We start from the raw sequence: 18,484 nt of genomic DNA, 5'->3' as shown, positions 1-18,484 counted from the left end.
TCACTTGAATGAAATGATGTCTTAATTTCAAGTTCAGTTGTTAAATCTTCTCATGTACTAGTGTGTAAATAAACATCCTATTTAGGTTTTGGTTCATTACATGTGAACATTTTAAAAGTGAGACACTTAAAACCCAGCATATTTTATTATTTTCCTCATTCTCAAAAAACATTGGTTTGTTTTAATTTATGATTGTCTGCAGTAGTGAAACATTCAGAACTCCAAGCCTATGCCGATATGGATTGTAGTAAATATGGGCATCAAGATTCATTTACATGTAAAGGAGAGACTGCTGCCACCTGTTTCACAGAGATAATGCGTGTTTGGGAAAGGGAAGGGATGTAAACTTGCCAACTCTATTCTATCTGCAAAAAAAAAGGCAGATGGGGAGACTTGGAGAGAAACAAATGGAGCTCATGTTCTTTACTTATATCTTAGGGCATAATGGAAATGATGGAATATGGCAGGGATTCATGCTAATGTGAAGCAGCTGGAGTGTTATCAGTTTGTTCAGTAGCCATAGCCATCGTTCCTGCTTCTCATTCATCTGGCTAATCACTTGCTGTTCTGCTGGGTGTAAATTTCCTTTCAAATCCTGGCAATACTGATTCTTTTCTTTTGCTTGCTACTTAATTACCTTTTTCCTGAACCTCCTGGTAGAGTTGTGAAGAAAACTTAGGAGGAGAGTTAGGTTCTGTAGGTTCCAGTAAGCGCCAATGTTTGTGTTTGTGCGGTTTGGTTTATGTCAGGTCTGTGGTAGGTTGGTTCCTATGCTGTGTTGAGTAGCCAGCTGTCCTTACTTAAGGCCAGAGTCGTGGGCTAGTTAATGGCTGAACTGTAGTGATAGTTCTAGGAATGTTTGGTTAATACAACTAGTACTGAGCTAGCTAATGACTTTGTAGCTGAAGTGGCTCTTTCCATTATTAATGGCTGTGTTTTCTAATTATTTATAGCTCACGTTGACGCCAGCCCAGCAACAGTTATTGCTACAACAGGCGCAGGCACAGTTGCTGGCGGCTGCAGTGCAGCATTCAGCCAGTCAGCAGCACAGCGCTGCTGGTGCCACCATCTCGGCCTCTGCTGCAACGCCGATGACGCAGATCCCTCTATCTCAGCCAATACAGATTGCACAGGTGAGCCTTGAGGCTTGAGAGGGTGGAAAATAAAGAGGTTTGACTAATTGCATCATTCAAATAATATTTTTATTCCTTATTCAGTGAGTTTCTAGAGTCCTTGAATACTGTTAGTCTTTCCTCATGCATCCTTAGCTGATGAGGTTGAAGTTGATAGCTTTAGCAAAGAATGTGTACCAGCCGCTCATCAGTATCGCTGGGCTTCTGAGTTTGTTCCAGAATCTGACCAGATGCTGTATTTTCTGAATTTTCCTCCTTGTAGTTAGCTTGAGAAAGGAGAAAAAGAGGTACAGAAAGATGCCCGTAGAATGACACTTGTTGAGACCTGTGTGGATGGGAAGGGGTACCTATGTATCACAAAGGATGCTTCTTAGATCCAGACAGCAAGATGATAGAGCTGAAGAAAGGCAGTTTGACGTGACACGTTTGTGTGCTATTTTAGCTTGGTGCTTAATGCTTAGAGTTCAGTGACAAAGAATGGGCACTCCTGTCTGTCTAGAGAAAGACTTGCCAGAATGTGTTTGGCGTCAGAATCTGTCCAGTTTTATGGTCTGCTGCTAAAGACCTGTTAATTCTTAATTCTGAAGAACTCTTTGCCAAGGAAGTTCTGCTTACCAAGAGCAGCAAAGATCCTCCTGGGTCTTCCAGGATTTGCTTAATTCAGTGTGGAGAATGCAGCACCACTGACTCTACGCTTAGCATATGTAGTATGGAAACTCCTTAGACTTCTGAACAAGGGTAACTGAATGTACCAGCATAGGCATCTTGAGTACTACTAGTAGGTGATTGTGTTGCTGATGCTGAGTTCCATCTTTGCATAGATTAAGGTTCTTAGTATGTAATATTTCAGTTTGATTAGTTTCGCTGTACAAAGTGTGTTGGATATGTAATTTCCAGAGTTGCTGCTTCTTACAGTGAGTGGGTTCTTTAAGACTGTCTGACGCTTTCTATTCGGACTGCTTTCACTTGCATTCAACTGGGATGAAGTGTGTAAAAAGTGAAGATGAGGCCAGAAGAAATAAAAGAATAGAAATGTTGTGATTATATGAAGTCCATTGGTGAAATGTGTTATTCCTTTATTGTGCTAGTCTAGTCCACTAGCTGAGTAACAGCCTGGTTCCTGGTTGTGCTATCAGTTTTATTAGCTGAAGTGGCAAACTTCTGTGGTGTTGGTCTAAAAGTTCTGACCTCTCTGGCTGTGCCTACAGAGGCCAGAGTGATGCAATCCCACATTTAAAAGGCCAGTACTGATGTTGTCCACAGACGGCTCACATAGAGCATCTTGGTGCACTGTGACAAGTCATGTGACCAGATATTAATACTTCTTTTAGCAAAGGATCCCACTTCACTGTCATGATCTGGAGATGACTCAAGAATGCAGCATTCAAGGAAACTTGTGACCCCCAAGATCATCTCTTAATTTTGTTAAGCCTTTGTCTGTAGCCAATAATACAGACAGATTTCAAGGAAGTTGATGGTTAGCTTCTAACATCTCTCCATGCATCTGTCACAGAGTTGCCATATGTTATTATGCGTGTCTTTTAACCTAAATGTAAGTGATCCACAGGTGTGTGCCTCTTGTCATCCAGGTGTGCAGCTTAAGATAGCGAGATCTGCTTTTTACTGAAGTGTGGAGTGTTGGAATATCATAGTAATAAAATCTATATCTTGAACTTTCTGGCTTTACATTTGTCAAATATGCCGCCAAATTAGTGGATACTTTTGAAGGCATTGTTGCGCATGTGTGAGATGCTGCTAATTCCGCTCTTCCACTTCAGTAGAAAGCTATGAAAATCTGTAAAGCATTTGCAGTTATTAATTTAGTTCTGGGTTTTTCTCCAGAATTTACCAAATCTTCAGAGAAGTGTTTGAGAAGAGTTGAAAAGATCAGGCACGTGCTGTCAAATAGGAACTTCTGAAGTGAGCATTGTCTGGTTTGTGCGCATGAATGAGCTAAAGGCTTTATGGAAAATAACATGTGGTCATATAGTTGCCACCATATAATATGTATTTGTAGCACAAGGGGAACAGGTTAAAGTTTCACTTGTTTTCTGGCATTCCTAATTACTTAAAAGTTTGATGTTACAATTAATTTCTTTTAGGACAGGTTATTTTGATATATAAATGTAGCTTGGTTGCATCTTCTTAGCAGCTTCTTATGATGAAAGTTGAGGGCATAATTTGTGCAGGTGTTGGATATAATTCGGGATACTTGATGGAAAATTTCTACCATCTCGCTTTGTAGGTGGATAACACTATGCTTTTTTGATCCATCTTGTTGATTTATAAACAGTGCTCAGCTTTGTTTGTGTTGCCATTGTAAACATATAGCTGATTACACAAATAACTGAATGTTTGTTTTAATTGATGATTTTTGAATAATTGATTAACTGGCAGGTATTTGCAGCAGGGGGATTACCATATTTATTTTAATTAACTAATTGCACAAGCATGACTTCTTTAATGTGCACTGCAGTTAAAGTAAAGTATCTGCTGCAGCAGTCTGGTAAGATGTTAGTACTGCTGCTGGGCTGATGCTAAATTCTCCCTAAACCGTTTTGGAGTTCTTTGTAAACTCTACTTGTTTTCAGGATCCATGATGAGTGTTTATATGATGTAAACCTCACAATGACAGAGATGCTCAAGTTTGTACTGAAATTGTAACTAGAGATCATGGCATCAAATTTAAAACTTTAGATGCCTTTTTTTAAAAACAAAAAAAAAGTTCCTCATGGCAGGACATAACACCTGGCCAATTATTCTGCTGAGATAAGAGGTGGGTTGTTTTGATCTTTCTAAATTGTTAGGCAGCATCAGAAAACATGCATGTTTCCACAAAAGTCCTTCCATCTCTTTCTTTGTGCTTGTGCTATACAGATTTTACCACTGAGGGGGGAAAAAAAAAAGTCAGTATAGGAAAACAGTGTCAGGGTTGTTCGCATGATTGCTATTGGGAGATTTATTGTAACGCTACAATTAACTAAATAATAAAACTTTCCCAAGGTAGAAATAAAGTTGGATTTCAAATGAATATGAGGGGCTGGTAGGGCTATTTAAGAGTGATTAGCCTTGGAGGTATCGTTTCCATTCTGCAGTACAGAATTATATTTCTGTATTTAAACAAGACTCAGCCGAGATACCATTAACCAAGGCAGATGCATAGAGTAAGATTGCTTATACCAGTTATCCCTGAGGCCTCAATTTAAAAACAGTTTTCTCATATTAAAGTATGAGAGCCTGATGATAAGAGCTGTCATGTCTTAGCTGGGTACCCTGTGTTATGAAGACTATAGTCTTAAACGAAAAGCTCTCCTGCTTTGGTCTTGCTTCTTTGCAAGATCCGCTGTTTCTTTGTATTCTTTCTTGTATGTAACTATCTCTGGTGATGCTTCTTCAAATCGTCTGAGATCTACTTGGTCATCTTGGGGGCTTTCACTCGCTTGCTTTTGATGGGGGAGGTCCTCAACCTATCTGTTTTTCTGTCTGTGCTTTTTCCTTTGAGAATTTCATCCCAACTCTTCCTTTTGTTTCTACTCTTATCCACCTCGATTTTCATCCTTCATCTTCTCAACATTTCTTTTTCTTCCACCCAGCATTCACAGCATTAGTCAGCTTGCCCTATTCTTTCTATTTGTTTCTTCCTCTGCATCTAGTCCTCACATCCAATTCAGTATGAGCCCCTCTATGCTGGAGGGCCTGCTCAGTCTGCAAAGGTAACCAGTAAAGCATTGAAAATCAATGAATAAATGAGTGGAGGTCCATGTTGCATTTGGCTCAAGAAATGAGAGTTTTTAGCAGCAGTTCTGACCAATGTAAATTTAAGATATGAAGTCAAAAGAAACGTAGAGTTCCTGGGGAAAACTGGAGCAGTTTTATCTCTCTTTCTTTTTTAGTAAGGAAATTGACCTCAATTTCATAGGAATGGTTGCAGTATGTCTCAAATTTTCTGAAAGCGAACAATACTATCGACTTTAAAAACATACTTTTGTGCTGGCAGGCGCTTTTTAAAAGTTTACCATTCTCTTATAAAATGGAAGTTTCCATTTCTTAAAGAGCACTGCGTCTGGTATCTGTCCACCATGTTATTACACTGCATGCTTTTGACTTAACTTGACCAAGTTCCGTAAGTGATTGATGGCCGGTGTCTTTGTAATGCAGGTTAAGTAGTCATTTTCTTATAATGCATGTCTATGGTCTCATAAATCAATGGAGACTCTGGTTTTTTCTTCCCTAGTCCTCCTTTCCACCCACTGACACTCCCCACCCCTCTTCCCTAGAAGGAAATTGTTCCAACTTTTTAAGTCTTAAAATAATGTAAGGTTATAGACAGATAACTATAGTCTGCAAATGGTTGTATTGTATGTATAGGAAGTTATCTGTGTCAATCTGTCTTGACTTTCCATCACCATCTCCGTTGCTGGCAGTTAATGGCCTTTCATATCCATTGCTGAGCAGCCAGTGTGAGTGCACAATAACCTGCGTCAGCCAAAATGTGCGGGGGCCACTTCACTGTCCTTAAGAAGCAGGTCTTTGTTAGCTTGGCTCACTTTAACTCAAGTATGTTAGGAAAGAAATTAAAATGAGCAGCTCCGTTCAGGCAGCCAGATTGAGCACTGTTTAGAAGCAAACTGGCATTGTTAACGTCTTCTGACACAGCTGGACCCAAAATCTGCAAACAGGTACCCCTGTATCTGAGTAACTCCCCTGAAACAGAGTTTTGGGAGGTTTTTTGTTTGGTTGAATTGGTTTGTTTAATGGGAGGCTGTAACTGTGGGAAATATTTCAGTCTTTTGTCCATCTGCTTGGCAGATATTTTGAAACAGCTTTTTCTCAGAAAGATGGAAAGTTTCTACATATGTGTGTAGACAGTTTTCATAGATTACCACTGTATGTTGGTTGGCTTCACGTTGTGCTTCAATTTTCAAATTTCAGTTACTTTTGTTATTGTCGTGTTTAGAGAAGATTAGAAGAAAAAGACTAGTTTGGGGGGAATATTTTTAAGCGGTTCTCTATGTTTTCATTCTCCAGCTAAACAGCAAGTTGAAGCATTTTTCTTGATGATTCAGTTTCTCAGAGATTAGTATTTACGTTGAGACCAGTCATTTAATTATAGAAAATTAATAGTTATGAATGGTTTAAATAAATAAAAATAGGGTTCTACAATAGTGCAATGTTTTGGGTTATTCATGTTAACCTTAATTATAGCCATGTTTATTAAGCTTATTGTAATTTGTTTCAGAACTAATGAAGTATATTTGTTTACTATTTGAGTTAGCTGCTTCCTGAAAATTGACCTGAACAACCAAAGTGTGAACTAGGAATCTGTAAATTTTTGCTTTCCTATTGCTGATTAGAATGGTAATTGCAGATTGTTGTTGTTATAAAAAAATAGCTCCCAGCTAATATGCTTGATTTGTCAAAAATGAATTTTGTAGCAGAGTTGCATCCTCAAAAAATAAGTCTGAGAAATCCAGGTGCTGATAAGTCTAAAGTATTTGAAAAATTCTGCTTTTTGGGGGAGGGAGATTGAATTTTTTTTTTTTTATTTTTTTTTAAAAAGCAGAACAGTGCTGGAAATATTTTACTGGGTTGTTTGGTAAACAATTTTTGTTTGGTTTTATGAAGGACAGTGGAATTCAAGTTGCCAGCCTTAAGGATATTTAGTAGCAGGACTGCTATTGTTTGATAGCCACTTTTATCTCTAAATGTCAGAATGTAACTGGTTGATAGGAAATCTAGTTACATTGGGAGTCATGGCTGACTTAAATGTCTAACACACAGCTCTTTCTTTTCCTTTATCTTTTTTTCTTTTTTTCTTTTTTTCTTTTTTTTTCTTTTTTCTTTTTTCTTTTTTCTTTTTTCTTTGTTTTTTCTTTGTTTCTTTGTTTTCTTTTTTTTCTTTCTTTTTTTTTTTTTTCCTTCCCCTGTTTCCTTAAGGATTTGCAGCACTTGCAGCAGCTTCAGCAGCAGAATCTCAACCTGCAACAGTTTGTGTTGGTGCATCCAACAACCAACTTGCAGCCAGCACAGTTCATCATCTCACAAACACCGCAGGGGCAGCAGGGTAAGTGCTCCTTGCCAGAAAAGAAAATCATAGCATTTTAGAGACGGTGAAACTGGGGTGGTTCATACACCTTCACTAACTGTTGATATTCCCTAGGACAAATAACTGTATTGCAATTAGGAGACTCTTAACAGGTTGTCCCTTTCTGGGTGTTAGACCTAAGCCTTATGGAAGTGTGTGCAGCTCACTTCTCAAGGAGGATCAATCCAGAGATCATGTCACAGGAACATTTGTTAACAGCAAGGCCTCTTGGGAAATACTGCAGCATCTGAATTTCTGGGTCAGGCTCTCAGGAAGGAAGTCTACTGGGAAGAGAACTTGGAGAAAACAACTCACCAGAACTCAAAGGCAGAATCCTAGGAGGAGGCCTGGGGGGTGTGTGGGCTGTCTGGATTAGGTCAATGATAAAAGGGCTACAAAATTCTGTCGTGGTTTCGCGGTCTTATCATTCTGAGAACGAGCAGTTTTCTCCACAATATGCTGTTAATTTCAGAGAGTTAGAGGAGGCCTAGCTAGGATGTAAAGTTACAGAACAGAAAATTGGTTGTTTTACTTCAAATCAGGACAAATCATAGAATCATCTGGGCTAGAAGGGACCTTCAAAGGTCATCTAGTCCGACACACACACACACACCCCCCCCCACACACACACCCACACACCCACACCCCCCCAGTCAGCAGGGACACCCCCAACTAGACCAGGTTGCCCAGGGCCTCGTCGAGCTTCACCTTGAATGTCTCCAGGGAAGGGGCCTCAACCACCTCCCTGGGCAACCTGTTCCAGTGTTCCACCACCCTCATGGTAAAGAACTTATTCCTAATGTCTAATCTAAATCTGCTTTTTTCCAGTTTATAGCCATTACCCCTTGTTCTGTCACTGCAGGCCTTTGTAAACAGACTCTCCCCAGCCTTCCTGTAGGCCTCCTTCAGGTGCTGGAAGGCCGCTATTAGGTCTCCCCGGAGCCTCCTCTTCTCCAGGCTGAACAACCCCAGCTCCCTCAGCCTGTCTTCATAGGGGAGGTGCTCCAACCCCCTGATCATTTTCGTGGCCCTCCTCTGGACCCTCTCTATCAGGTCCATGTCCTTCTTATATTGAGGGCTTCAGACCCGCACACAGTACTCCAGGTGAGGTCTCACCAGAGCAGAGGAAAGTGGCAGAATCACCTCTCTGGATCTGCTGGCAACACATCTCTTGATGCAGCCCAGGATGCGATTGGCCTTCTGGGCTGCAAGTGCACACTGCCTGCTCATGTCCAGCTTTTCATCCATCAGCACCCCCAAGTCCCTTTCCTCAGGGCTGCTTTCTAATACCTCATCCCCTAGTCTGTATTGATAGCGAAAAGTCCGGAAGAAGTCTGGAAAAAGATTACAAAATCAAGAGTCCTTGCGGCAGACTAGAAAAGTCCTTAAGACTAAAGAGGGTCCAGTGAATTTTGTCATAAACTGAAATAATAGTTACACCTTGGGAAGAGAGCTAGAAAGCCTGATTTTTTATAACAACTCTTGGGAATAGTATTTTGGTGATACGCTGGGTATGGCTTACATGCCAAAGGCAAACCAAGTGGTAGGTGGTAGTGTTCCAGACCAGTGATGACATTGTACAGGAACTAATGCATTCGTGTTGAAGTACATTACAGTACTGATTGCACCCCATTTGTTGATGGGCACAGAAAACTGTATTTAGCCATGGCCTCTTATGCTGATATACTCCAGTGGTCTTTTTCCCTCTCTCTTCTACATGAACTCTACACAGTTGTTCAGGTCTGGTAATCCAAAGATTCTTGCTCAGAAGGCAAATCCTGTTATGCTTGAAGAGGCCTCCAGAGCCTGGCTGTCATATAAAGCAGCTCTTTGCACCTTATTTTCCCCTGTTCCTTTCAATTTTTTCGTGCATCGTTCCTTCTTATATACTGTGACTTGGCTAGAACTGGCTTTCCATTATACTGAAGCTCTCTCACTGTCTGAATGCTCTCACGTTTGAAAAGGGTTAGTCAAAATTAACTTTTTTTAATGGGACTTGATTTAGGAAAGCTTTTATACCAGCACTTGTAGAAAATGGCTAAAAGACTATTCATGGAGGCATTTAGTGATGCACTAGTTTCTTAAAGTGAAGCTGAATTTATAAACTTAAACTTATATTCTTCTAAAAGAAATCAAACATCACTAAAATTTATTTCAAGGATTCTTTAAAATAGGCTTTTTAAAAAAATAAATTCTTTTAAGGGAACAGCAAGCATAAAAACATTGTTTTGAAAAACTCCCTAGCATTAATGTCTGCCTACATTTTTCAGCTAACTTGTGCTGGTTTTCTAAAATATCTCTGAAGATGCTTCACAAGAAAGGAAACTAACAGAAGTAAATTATATTGCTCTCTCAAAATGAATTGTTTGCATTACAGAAAGGAAGGAAGTCTGTCTGTTTGTTTAAAATCTTCTGAAGTGGGATAACTACCAGTAGAGGTTTTCATGGTACCTTTTCCAGGGGCCATCTCTGAAAATTATTTCTTCATTGCAATTTAAGACCTGCATGTTGCTGTCATCAGTGACGCAGTGTGTGTAGAACACCATGTTTTGCCAGTGATGTACAGCCTGGACAACTGAATAGCTCAAAATGTAGGAAGATTTACATTCTGTGTTCTGACCGTAGGCCATTAGCGTGTGACAACCTTCCAACTGAAATGCTTAAATAGATTTCGTTTTCTTCATGAGCACTCAATGATAAAGCAACATGTATGTCATAATACCCCTTATCTCACTTTTTGAGATGGCTTTTTGCAATATTTCATGGTTATTGTTAGAAGATCTCAAACAGTGTGTTATTATTTATGAGAAAGGTTGAGAAAGTGTATATTTTTATTTTGTTATTTGCTGTTGCAGCTGACTTTTCCATGTTATTCTTGTCCTATTGCTCCATTAGTCAACTTCATGAAATGATAAATATTCTGAAGAAGCTAGCATAGAGCTTTCTTTAAAACCAACGGCATTTGTATTTTTGTGGATGCCTCATTGGTACTGCACGCAGCTTTATATATATATGTATGCATTCAATAACTAAAATGAAAATTCAGATTTGTTTATAGCTTATTTATTCTGGAAGAAATCTATTGCTTTACAGACTACAGTACATATTTTGTAGATGCCATGTAGTCATGTAAATGAGAAACATTGTTTTTAATACAAGAGAATAGTTTTGAGGGAAATGAGTGAAGAATAGTATTTCTAAGCAAGATTGTAGAAGACATGTAAACATTTGGGAGAGGAAAGCTTCTTTTAGGTGATGGGATGCAGTGTAATGCAATCATATTTAGATTCCTGGAAGGGGTTGAAAGTCATGGCGTAGATCCAACTTCTGAAAAATTTTAGAAAATTTGATACCTAAAATATTAATCAACAATCATGATGTTATTTAGCTACCTTTCTTCAACACACATTATAGATCACAGTAACGGATATGAAATTCTCCCTGTAAATCCACTGCCATATGTCCAATGTAGTCATCTTCCTTTTCCACATGATTTCTGATTATTCAGTGACTTGCGTGAAACAAATTGTAAAGTTCCTGTTTTTCACGGCTTGTAATAGGTAACATCAGAACTGAAGGAATTGTTTCAGGCCTCAGCAGATATGCAGAAGTCTGGATGGAAATAGAAATTTGGAGCGATTTCTTATTCAGAGCAATTATTGTCCCCATATTACTGTTAAAGTTACAGGCAGGAATGTAGCACCTTGTACAGTCTTTATACTTCTTTTATCTGTTCTTGTATCTAATAGATCTGTCTCTAGAACAACCAATTCAACATCCTTTACTGCAATTATAGCTGCTTCTTAAAAATATTACCCTCATCAGATGACCATTTGCCTTTCTACTTAGAAGATATTGCCAATAAAAATCATATCAGTAAAAATCTGAATGGAGAGGGGAAATGGTGCTGTGTTTCATTTAAATTAATCTTGCAAACAGAGGTTGTTAAGATCTGAGAAAAGACTGCATCATTGTCAAGGCGATTTAGAAACAGTACTTATAAAGAAAGTATCCAGAAAGGCAAATGTGGAAGACAAGCTTACTAATTAGCTTTAAACATTGAAACTGTGCCTATCTATTCTCAAGTTGTTGCTGTTTATTATTAAAGACCTTGTTTATGATTTCATTTTTTAATTGTAAAAACACCTGGCATGATGATAGCAGGTCAAATCCAGTCCTGTCCTCTTCTTGCGCACTTGTCCTACAGACTTCGAGTCTTCACTTTTATCATTAAAAAAACCAAACAAACCACAACCCAAAACAAAATACCACACATTTTAAAAAGGGGATAATAAATGTTAAACCTTGGTACCCATCCTGCTAGCCTCTGGTACCATGAAGCAGAGTGCAGCTCCCTCACCCAGCGTGAGGATGGAGGAAGATGCCTGAAGTTGCCCGTGTTTCTCCTCAGATGCATCAAATTTTTAATAGACAAGTGTTCATCTCACCTGAGATTGTACACCTGCACTACCCTTATAGGACTCCTCCTCATTTTGTTAATAATACGCTATGTGAACTAGGTGAAAGTGCTTTAGTCCCTGTAATATGCAGATGAGGAGACCCTCATTGTCAGCTCTTCATTGTCAACAAACTCTTAATGACAGCATATTTGCTGAAACAGCAGTTGAGTAAAATTTAGCTGACTCAAACTCATTCCCCGAATAAGAGGGCAAAGCTTGAAGTGGAATGAGGAAGAACTTGGAAGAAGTGATTTAAATGGTGACTTTTTTCCCCTGTGCTGCAAATACCCATTACCAAGATATGAATTAAATTCTTAATGTGTTGTCCTCTTTGAAATCAAGTCTTTGCTTCTTACCATCCAAACAACATCAATGGGTAAAAATGTTGACTTTCCTTGAAGTAGTGTGGCAGCACCTTTGTACTGATTGCTGAATTGGTACTCTTCAAAACTGCAGTTCACCAACTTCAGCACATTTGCATCATGGTCTTGAACTGATCTTAAAGGATACCTGGATATTGCAAAAGGTGCAGCAGCTTAAAATCTCAGTGGAAAAGATTTGTACGAATGCATAGCTTAGTACTTTCTCTCTTGTGTTGGATTCCAATATAATTACGAGTCCCCATTTTGGAAGATCTGGATTTCATAAAATGAGGTGCACCAAAGTGCCCAGAAGTTTCTTTGCATCAACAGTAATCAACAAAGGTGATCAAAGGGCACTGTATGTATTACGTGGTGTGACACCCTTCTTTCTTCCCTTTCAGTTGTTTCCTGTTAATCAAATTATGACTTTGTAATGGCTTTGTCTTGCAAGCTAACTTCCAGGACATGTCTGTGAGAAGATGAACAGCTTTGGGAGAGAAAAAGCAGTCAAGTTCTTAGGTGAAAAAATTCCCTCTTTTGGGAGATCATTTAGGGATGAATTATGTGTTATGCTTTTGAGCCAACTTTTTAAAAATTATGCTGAAAAAAATCTGCACTTGAATGTTTGTTTTATCTTGTGTTTAATTTTAGACAGTAAGAACTGAACCACAGATCAGTCCTCGGTGACTTCTGGCTGGCAGGAAAAGTTTTTTGGCTTGGGCCATTATTCATGCTACTCATAGGCATTACAGAAAAAGTCCTGGATGATGGTAGATGCATTTACTTTATGAAAAAAAAATTAAATACCTTTAAAGCATCATACATTTGCATAAATCCATATCTGCCTCCATGCAGTCATACTTCTAGAGCGTCACGTACGTGATTTGTATGCCTTATTTAACGTAAGAATACCACTGGGCTCTTAGAACCCAAAGCAGGGGGTTACAGGTACTACCTCTGTAAAGTTAAGTATGCAGGTACAATATTAGTTTTTATAGGTTGAAAAAAATCGTATAGGTTGGAAGGGACCTCTAGAGGCCATATAGGTCCAATTACAGCAGAGTGCTCAGCACCTCGGCCAGTTGAGTTTGAACATCTCCAAGGATGCAGATTCTGCAAGCTCTTTGAGTACCTGCCCCAATAGTTGACCGTTCTCATGGATAAAAAAAAAAAAAAAAAGAAAAAGAAAAAAAAAGTTCCCTTATATCTACTTGAAGTTTTCCATGTTCCAACTTATGTCTGTTGCATCTCATTACTGTGCACTCTTTAAGAAGACACCATTTCTGCTTTGAAGACAGCAATAGTACCTCGCCTTAGTCTTCTTATAAGGTGGAACAATCAGCTCACTTCCCATTCCTCGTATGGGTGTTCCAGCCTGTTAGCCACCTTGGTGAGCCTTGAATGTACAAAATCCACAATGTCATTGTGTCTTGTACTGGGAAACCCAAGGCTGAACACAGTACTCCAGATGTGGTCTGACAAGTGCCAAATGGAGGGGAAGAATCACAGCCTTTGACCTGCTGGCTGCACTCTAGCTAATACAGCCCAGGATGTGGCTGGCTGTCTATTGTAAGGGCACATGTTCATCTTATTGTCCTCCAGGACACCCAGGTCTTTTTTTCTGCGAAACTGCTTTCTAGCCAGCCAGTGCCCACCCTGTATTGCTGCACAGGGTTATTCCAGCCCCTGTGCAGGATGGTGTGTTTTCCTGTGTTGATCTTCATGAGGTTCTGTTTGTCCAGCCTGTCTAGGCTCTGACTTCTGGCCTGTTGACCACTCTCTCTGTATTTGGTATTGTCCACAAACTTGCTGAGAATGTTTTGTCCCATAATAATAAAGATATTAAATGGTATTGATGCCAGTATGAGTCCCTAAGGAAACAGCAGAGTTTGAAACACCAACATCTCAGCAAAAGGTGGAGTTTTGGACTTAACACTGTATTTAACAGGCTGTGTTGTCTGCCCTATAAGTTAAGTCACTGAAGTTATCTTGGACTGAAGTGGGGACCAGTAGTTTCTTCTCAGGAAAAAAAGTGAAAGTGAAGCTTAGACTAGTACAAGTCATGTCTGAAAAGAGCAAAACTGCAGCTGCAAACCTATGGAAATCAACAAGAGTCCAAAGAGTGTGCACAGCAACTTTCTGAAAAGACTGCGAGTGGAAGAGATTCATACTTTGCCAAAACAGTTCAACTCTTTTTCCTTATCCCCTGATCATTACTTCAGTCAGCAGCAGGTTGTTCTTTCTCTAGTTTCTGCCTGAGAAGCCTTGTATCAGTATTTCTTAAATAGAATAACATGATGTAAAAACTGACTAGATTAAACATGTTCAGAATATTTTATACTGTTCTTCAGTGATAATTACTTCAGAACATATGAGTGAGAATAAAATGAGGAAGAGTGTAAATCATCTCGTGCTCTTCTGCAAATGTGTTATTGCCAGAAAAACATCCTCTGGGATTTCTTTGAGGACAAAAAATCACAAAAGGACAGTCCTAACCACTCTGATTACAGTCATAAGATGAGTCAGTAACTTGTGATTGATGGTGTTACCAGTGGATTAGAGGTCAAATGTGGTCACTGTCAGCTGCCTATTTTTTGTTTCATTGTTAGTCAGCCTCCCTATAGTGTCGGTGTGATGTCTTGCCCCTTTCTATTTCAAGTTGTCAGTTAAAATTCACTGTTACTAAATGAAGGTCAAAACCTCTTCACTTAGAGGTGACTGTTCACTAATTAATATTTAGATTTGGGCAGCTGAAAACATCTTGTAAGTGAACAAATATTTGCATTGTAAAATGCACTGTGTAACTGTAGTGGGTAGCTGTCTTGGAAGTTCCTTAAGCTGATCCATTCCCATGCTGTGGCTTTTCAAAAACACAGCTGGAGCATGTTGATTATGTGGTGCAAAGCAAATTTACATAGTTGTCTATGCTGTGCTATTATGTTGCATAAGCAGCTGGCTTTATTCTGTAGGTTTTAAGCATTTCGATAGCAACACATTCTACTTAAAATACATATTCAACACTGTTTAAAAAAAAAAAAGTTACAGTAATATTATTGTCAGAAGACAAATTCTTTTGTAGTTGGTATCCCTCATTGAGGATTTTTTTCCTTCCTACCCATGGCAGTCGTTCTCTTCGTGGCTCCTGTGGCCTTAACCTTGCATAAACCATTCAGTTTCTCACTCAGTATTTATCAAGTCCTAAATTCCTGTGCCCCATATCTGTATTCTGTAGCTGGTCATGAGTGATGTGTTGTGATTGATTGGCCAGCTGATGAGCCAGAACAGACCACATCGAACTCAAATTACAGAATTTAAGTGGTACTTACTTGGTATTCTGTCCTCTGAGTGGCCATAGAGTCCATCTGCTGTCATGCCATCATTCCCCCTGATTCTAGGAAGCTGGTATACTGAAGATGCCTATTAAGTGTAGGTTTAATTAATCAGATTCTTAAATTATTATAGGGGAAAATGATAGTTGTAGCCAGGAGTTACCTAATAAGTCACAGCAATATTTTTCACAATAAAATTGAGGGATGTGACTAACTATAGGTATATTTTTGTTAAGATTCTTACCCCTTAAAAATGTATAAATTTTAATATTAGAAGTGCAAAAAAAAGCCCCAACAATCAGATATGCTTGCGTCTGTAGATTTTAACTAGAAGCTATGTCTCAATTTCCTGAAAGATAAGATAAACCATAGAAGTAGCAGACAGTAAGAGAATTTATGTTTAGAATGACAGCATATTGTGTGTATTGGTTACATCAGTCCCAACTGTTCTTTAATGTTGTCACCTTTTCATAATAGCAGGGGTTTTCATATGTACAGTGTAATGTTTATTCTATTTGTGCAGTTTAAGCAGTGTTCAGTATCTTACCGAAGCTTTAAGTTCTGATTCCTTTTCCAAAAGATTTCCCCTTTATTTCAGCCAGGAAGAGGTTATCTGAGCTTGTTTTGTCTTCTGGTGTGGTCTGCTTAAGTTTGCCAGAGAAAGTTGCCTTCTTGTTAGGCAGCTGGCATGGGTTTGGTACAGAATAGGAGTGATCAAGGAGCCAAATTTGTGATTTTGATTAGTATTCAGTTGTTGGATTTGATCTGATTAGTGTTCGGTTGTTTATTTTTATATGGCTTCCTAATTCTTGGTCAACTTTTGGTTACAGGAAGGAGTTTACCTGAATCTGCAAGCTAAAAGGGACAATAAATGATTCCTGCACAGAACTGGGCTAACTAGATCTTTGCAAACTCCTTCTGCAGAGGAGACTAGTGTCTTTTACCTTTCTGTCACCATATATACTTCAGGGAAATGCAAGGAGGTTGTGGACTGAAAAGTCCGATGTCTGAAGATACCTATGCAGGGATGAAATGAAGGCTTGCATCTCAAATTTTTTGTAACTTTCATTATTTGTCAAGAGTCTTGTTTCATCTCATTTCATTTTTTAATCTTTTACCAAACCCACCCTTTTCTCTCTCCAGGTCTCCTGCAAGCGCAGAATCTCTTAACGCAACTACCTCAGCAAAGCCAAGCCAACCTCCTGCAGTCTCAGCCAAGCATCACCCTTGCCTCGCAGGTCAGGCTTATTTCTACAATTCATGAGTTGCTTTGAGGGGATTTAAACTCTTGCAAGTGAATGGACCCTTTGTATTAGTTACTGGAGTAGATATTGTAGCTATAATAATGAGTTTGTTTTTCTAGATACTTCAGCTCTACACTGAATCTATCAGTAACTTCAATTTTGTAGTTTCCATCTGAAAATGCATCTTTTCATTCATTTAACACTCTAAATTTTTATTTTTATCTGAAAATTTCCATGACTGATATCTTCAGCTAATGTCACTAGAGCATCATTTGATTTCTTGTAAGGCTTTCTTGGACAATCTCCAAATTTGTGAAATTCAGAGGAGCAAGGTGTGAGCTACCTAAAAAGCTTGAAAAGAGGATGACTTACAAGTATCTTTTTTTCTAAAGATTGCAGGGGTAATCTATCTTTATTGTAGCCTGCTTGTTTTGTTATTATTGCTAAGTCATTGCCAGTCTTATTAGTTACCTTCTGTGAAAGTGAAGAGAGTGTTAGAAATACATTAAAATATTCTGTTAGATACATGTTAAAATATTAAAGCTCTATGATTAAGCTTTCAGACCATAAGAAAAGCAATTTTAAGGTTGCACGTGCCTGCAAATTTAATTCTGCTTCACTCTGGGTTTTACTGTGCAGTTTAGTTGCATGACTGCATGCTGTTTCTCAAATATCATTTAATATATGGTATCTTCCTGCCAACTTGGTTACATACAAGAATTTTTTAGTCTGTAGTAAGATGCCTGAGACTATCAGAGTCCTAGAAAACTATATTTTCTATTACACCACCTATAGTATTTTTCATGCACCATGTGGAAAATGGTGTTTGTCTCACCTCTGTAGTTCATACCTCAGTTAGCAACATAACTCCCTACTAAAGATTATACTTGGACTTAAAAAGGTATCAAAAATGCAAAGGGAAGATAAATTATATAAAGGGGGTGAAGTCAGTAAAGATATACTGCAGTAATTACCCACTATGTTTAATGTAAATTAAAAACATATTAAAAACCTTTATGGTTTGAGACATATCTGCAATCCTAGAAAGATCATATATGATCACATTATTTCTCAGGTAACGGAATTATAGATCCTGACCTCCCTCTACCATCTGCTGTGCACTGCAAAATGCTGCACTAACCCAGGAGGAAAAGAACATAAGGAACTACGTAAAGACTCAGCTATATGTAGGCCATTCCTTTTAGAGCAGCCGTTTCTGGACCTTTGCATAGATTTTGCATAGTACTGTAGTGTTGCATAGACTTGAGGCTGTTCATATTTGCCCGGAAGGAGTCTGTAGTTTCAGAACTGGGCATAGAACATAAAAGCGTGACATCACCTTTGCTTAACTGCCTCAGCTGAAATGAACAGATTTTAACTAGAGTAAACTATTTGTCTGTGCATGTCAGTCCATCTATGGCATGTAAGAAGGTAGAGTTATGCACTCAAAACACGTTTCCAATGTTCCCGTTGCACATAAAGCTTGAACTGTGCAATACCACATCTTAGTATATTTTGTTCACCTGCGAATGTTTTCCATGATGCTCAGGTTTTTCAGCAAAATGCCCTAGTATGCCAGTGCTAAGGAATACTGAACCTTGTGTGGACTTCCTGGAAAATTAACCTTTCATATAGAAGAAAAATGTGACCAGAAAGAAATTATTTTCTGCAGGTTGCCTTTGCATAATTTCTTGTATCACCAGCACATTAATTCTTACTGTTGCAGGTATCAACAGAAGGGTTAGAGGTAGATCTAGTTTTTTCTTGCTGGAGGAGTTGAATCAGTCACAAGAGACGGCATTATAGGAAATGTGCCATGTTTGCTGCACCTGTATGTGCTCACTGTTCCAAGATTAAATAGGAGGCTTGAA

At 38.7% G+C, this 18,484-nt stretch overlaps 1 protein-coding gene across 2 annotated transcripts in view; it reads left to right on the top strand.

The window, feature by feature from the left end:
- POU2F1 (POU class 2 homeobox 1) overlaps nt 1-18,484 on the top strand; it is a 50,630-nt gene that overhangs the window by 17,223 nt on the left and 14,923 nt on the right. For both annotated transcript variants that reach the window (XM_074144568.1, XM_074144579.1), the window contains exons 6-8: nt 954-1,133; nt 7,071-7,197; nt 16,513-16,607. In XM_074144568.1, coding sequence (XP_074000669.1) covers nt 954-1,133; nt 7,071-7,197; nt 16,513-16,607 — 402 coding nt within the window. The remainder of the gene's footprint in view (nt 1-953; nt 1,134-7,070; nt 7,198-16,512; nt 16,608-18,484) is intronic.

The sequence above is a fragment of the Numenius arquata genome, chromosome 1 (genome assembly GCF_964106895.1).
Source record: "Numenius arquata chromosome 1, bNumArq3.hap1.1, whole genome shotgun sequence".
Lineage (NCBI taxonomy): Eukaryota > Metazoa > Chordata > Aves > Charadriiformes > Scolopacidae > Numenius > Numenius arquata.
The sequence above is the reverse complement of the archived record's forward strand: the minus strand, read 5'-3'. Positions and strand labels throughout refer to the sequence as shown.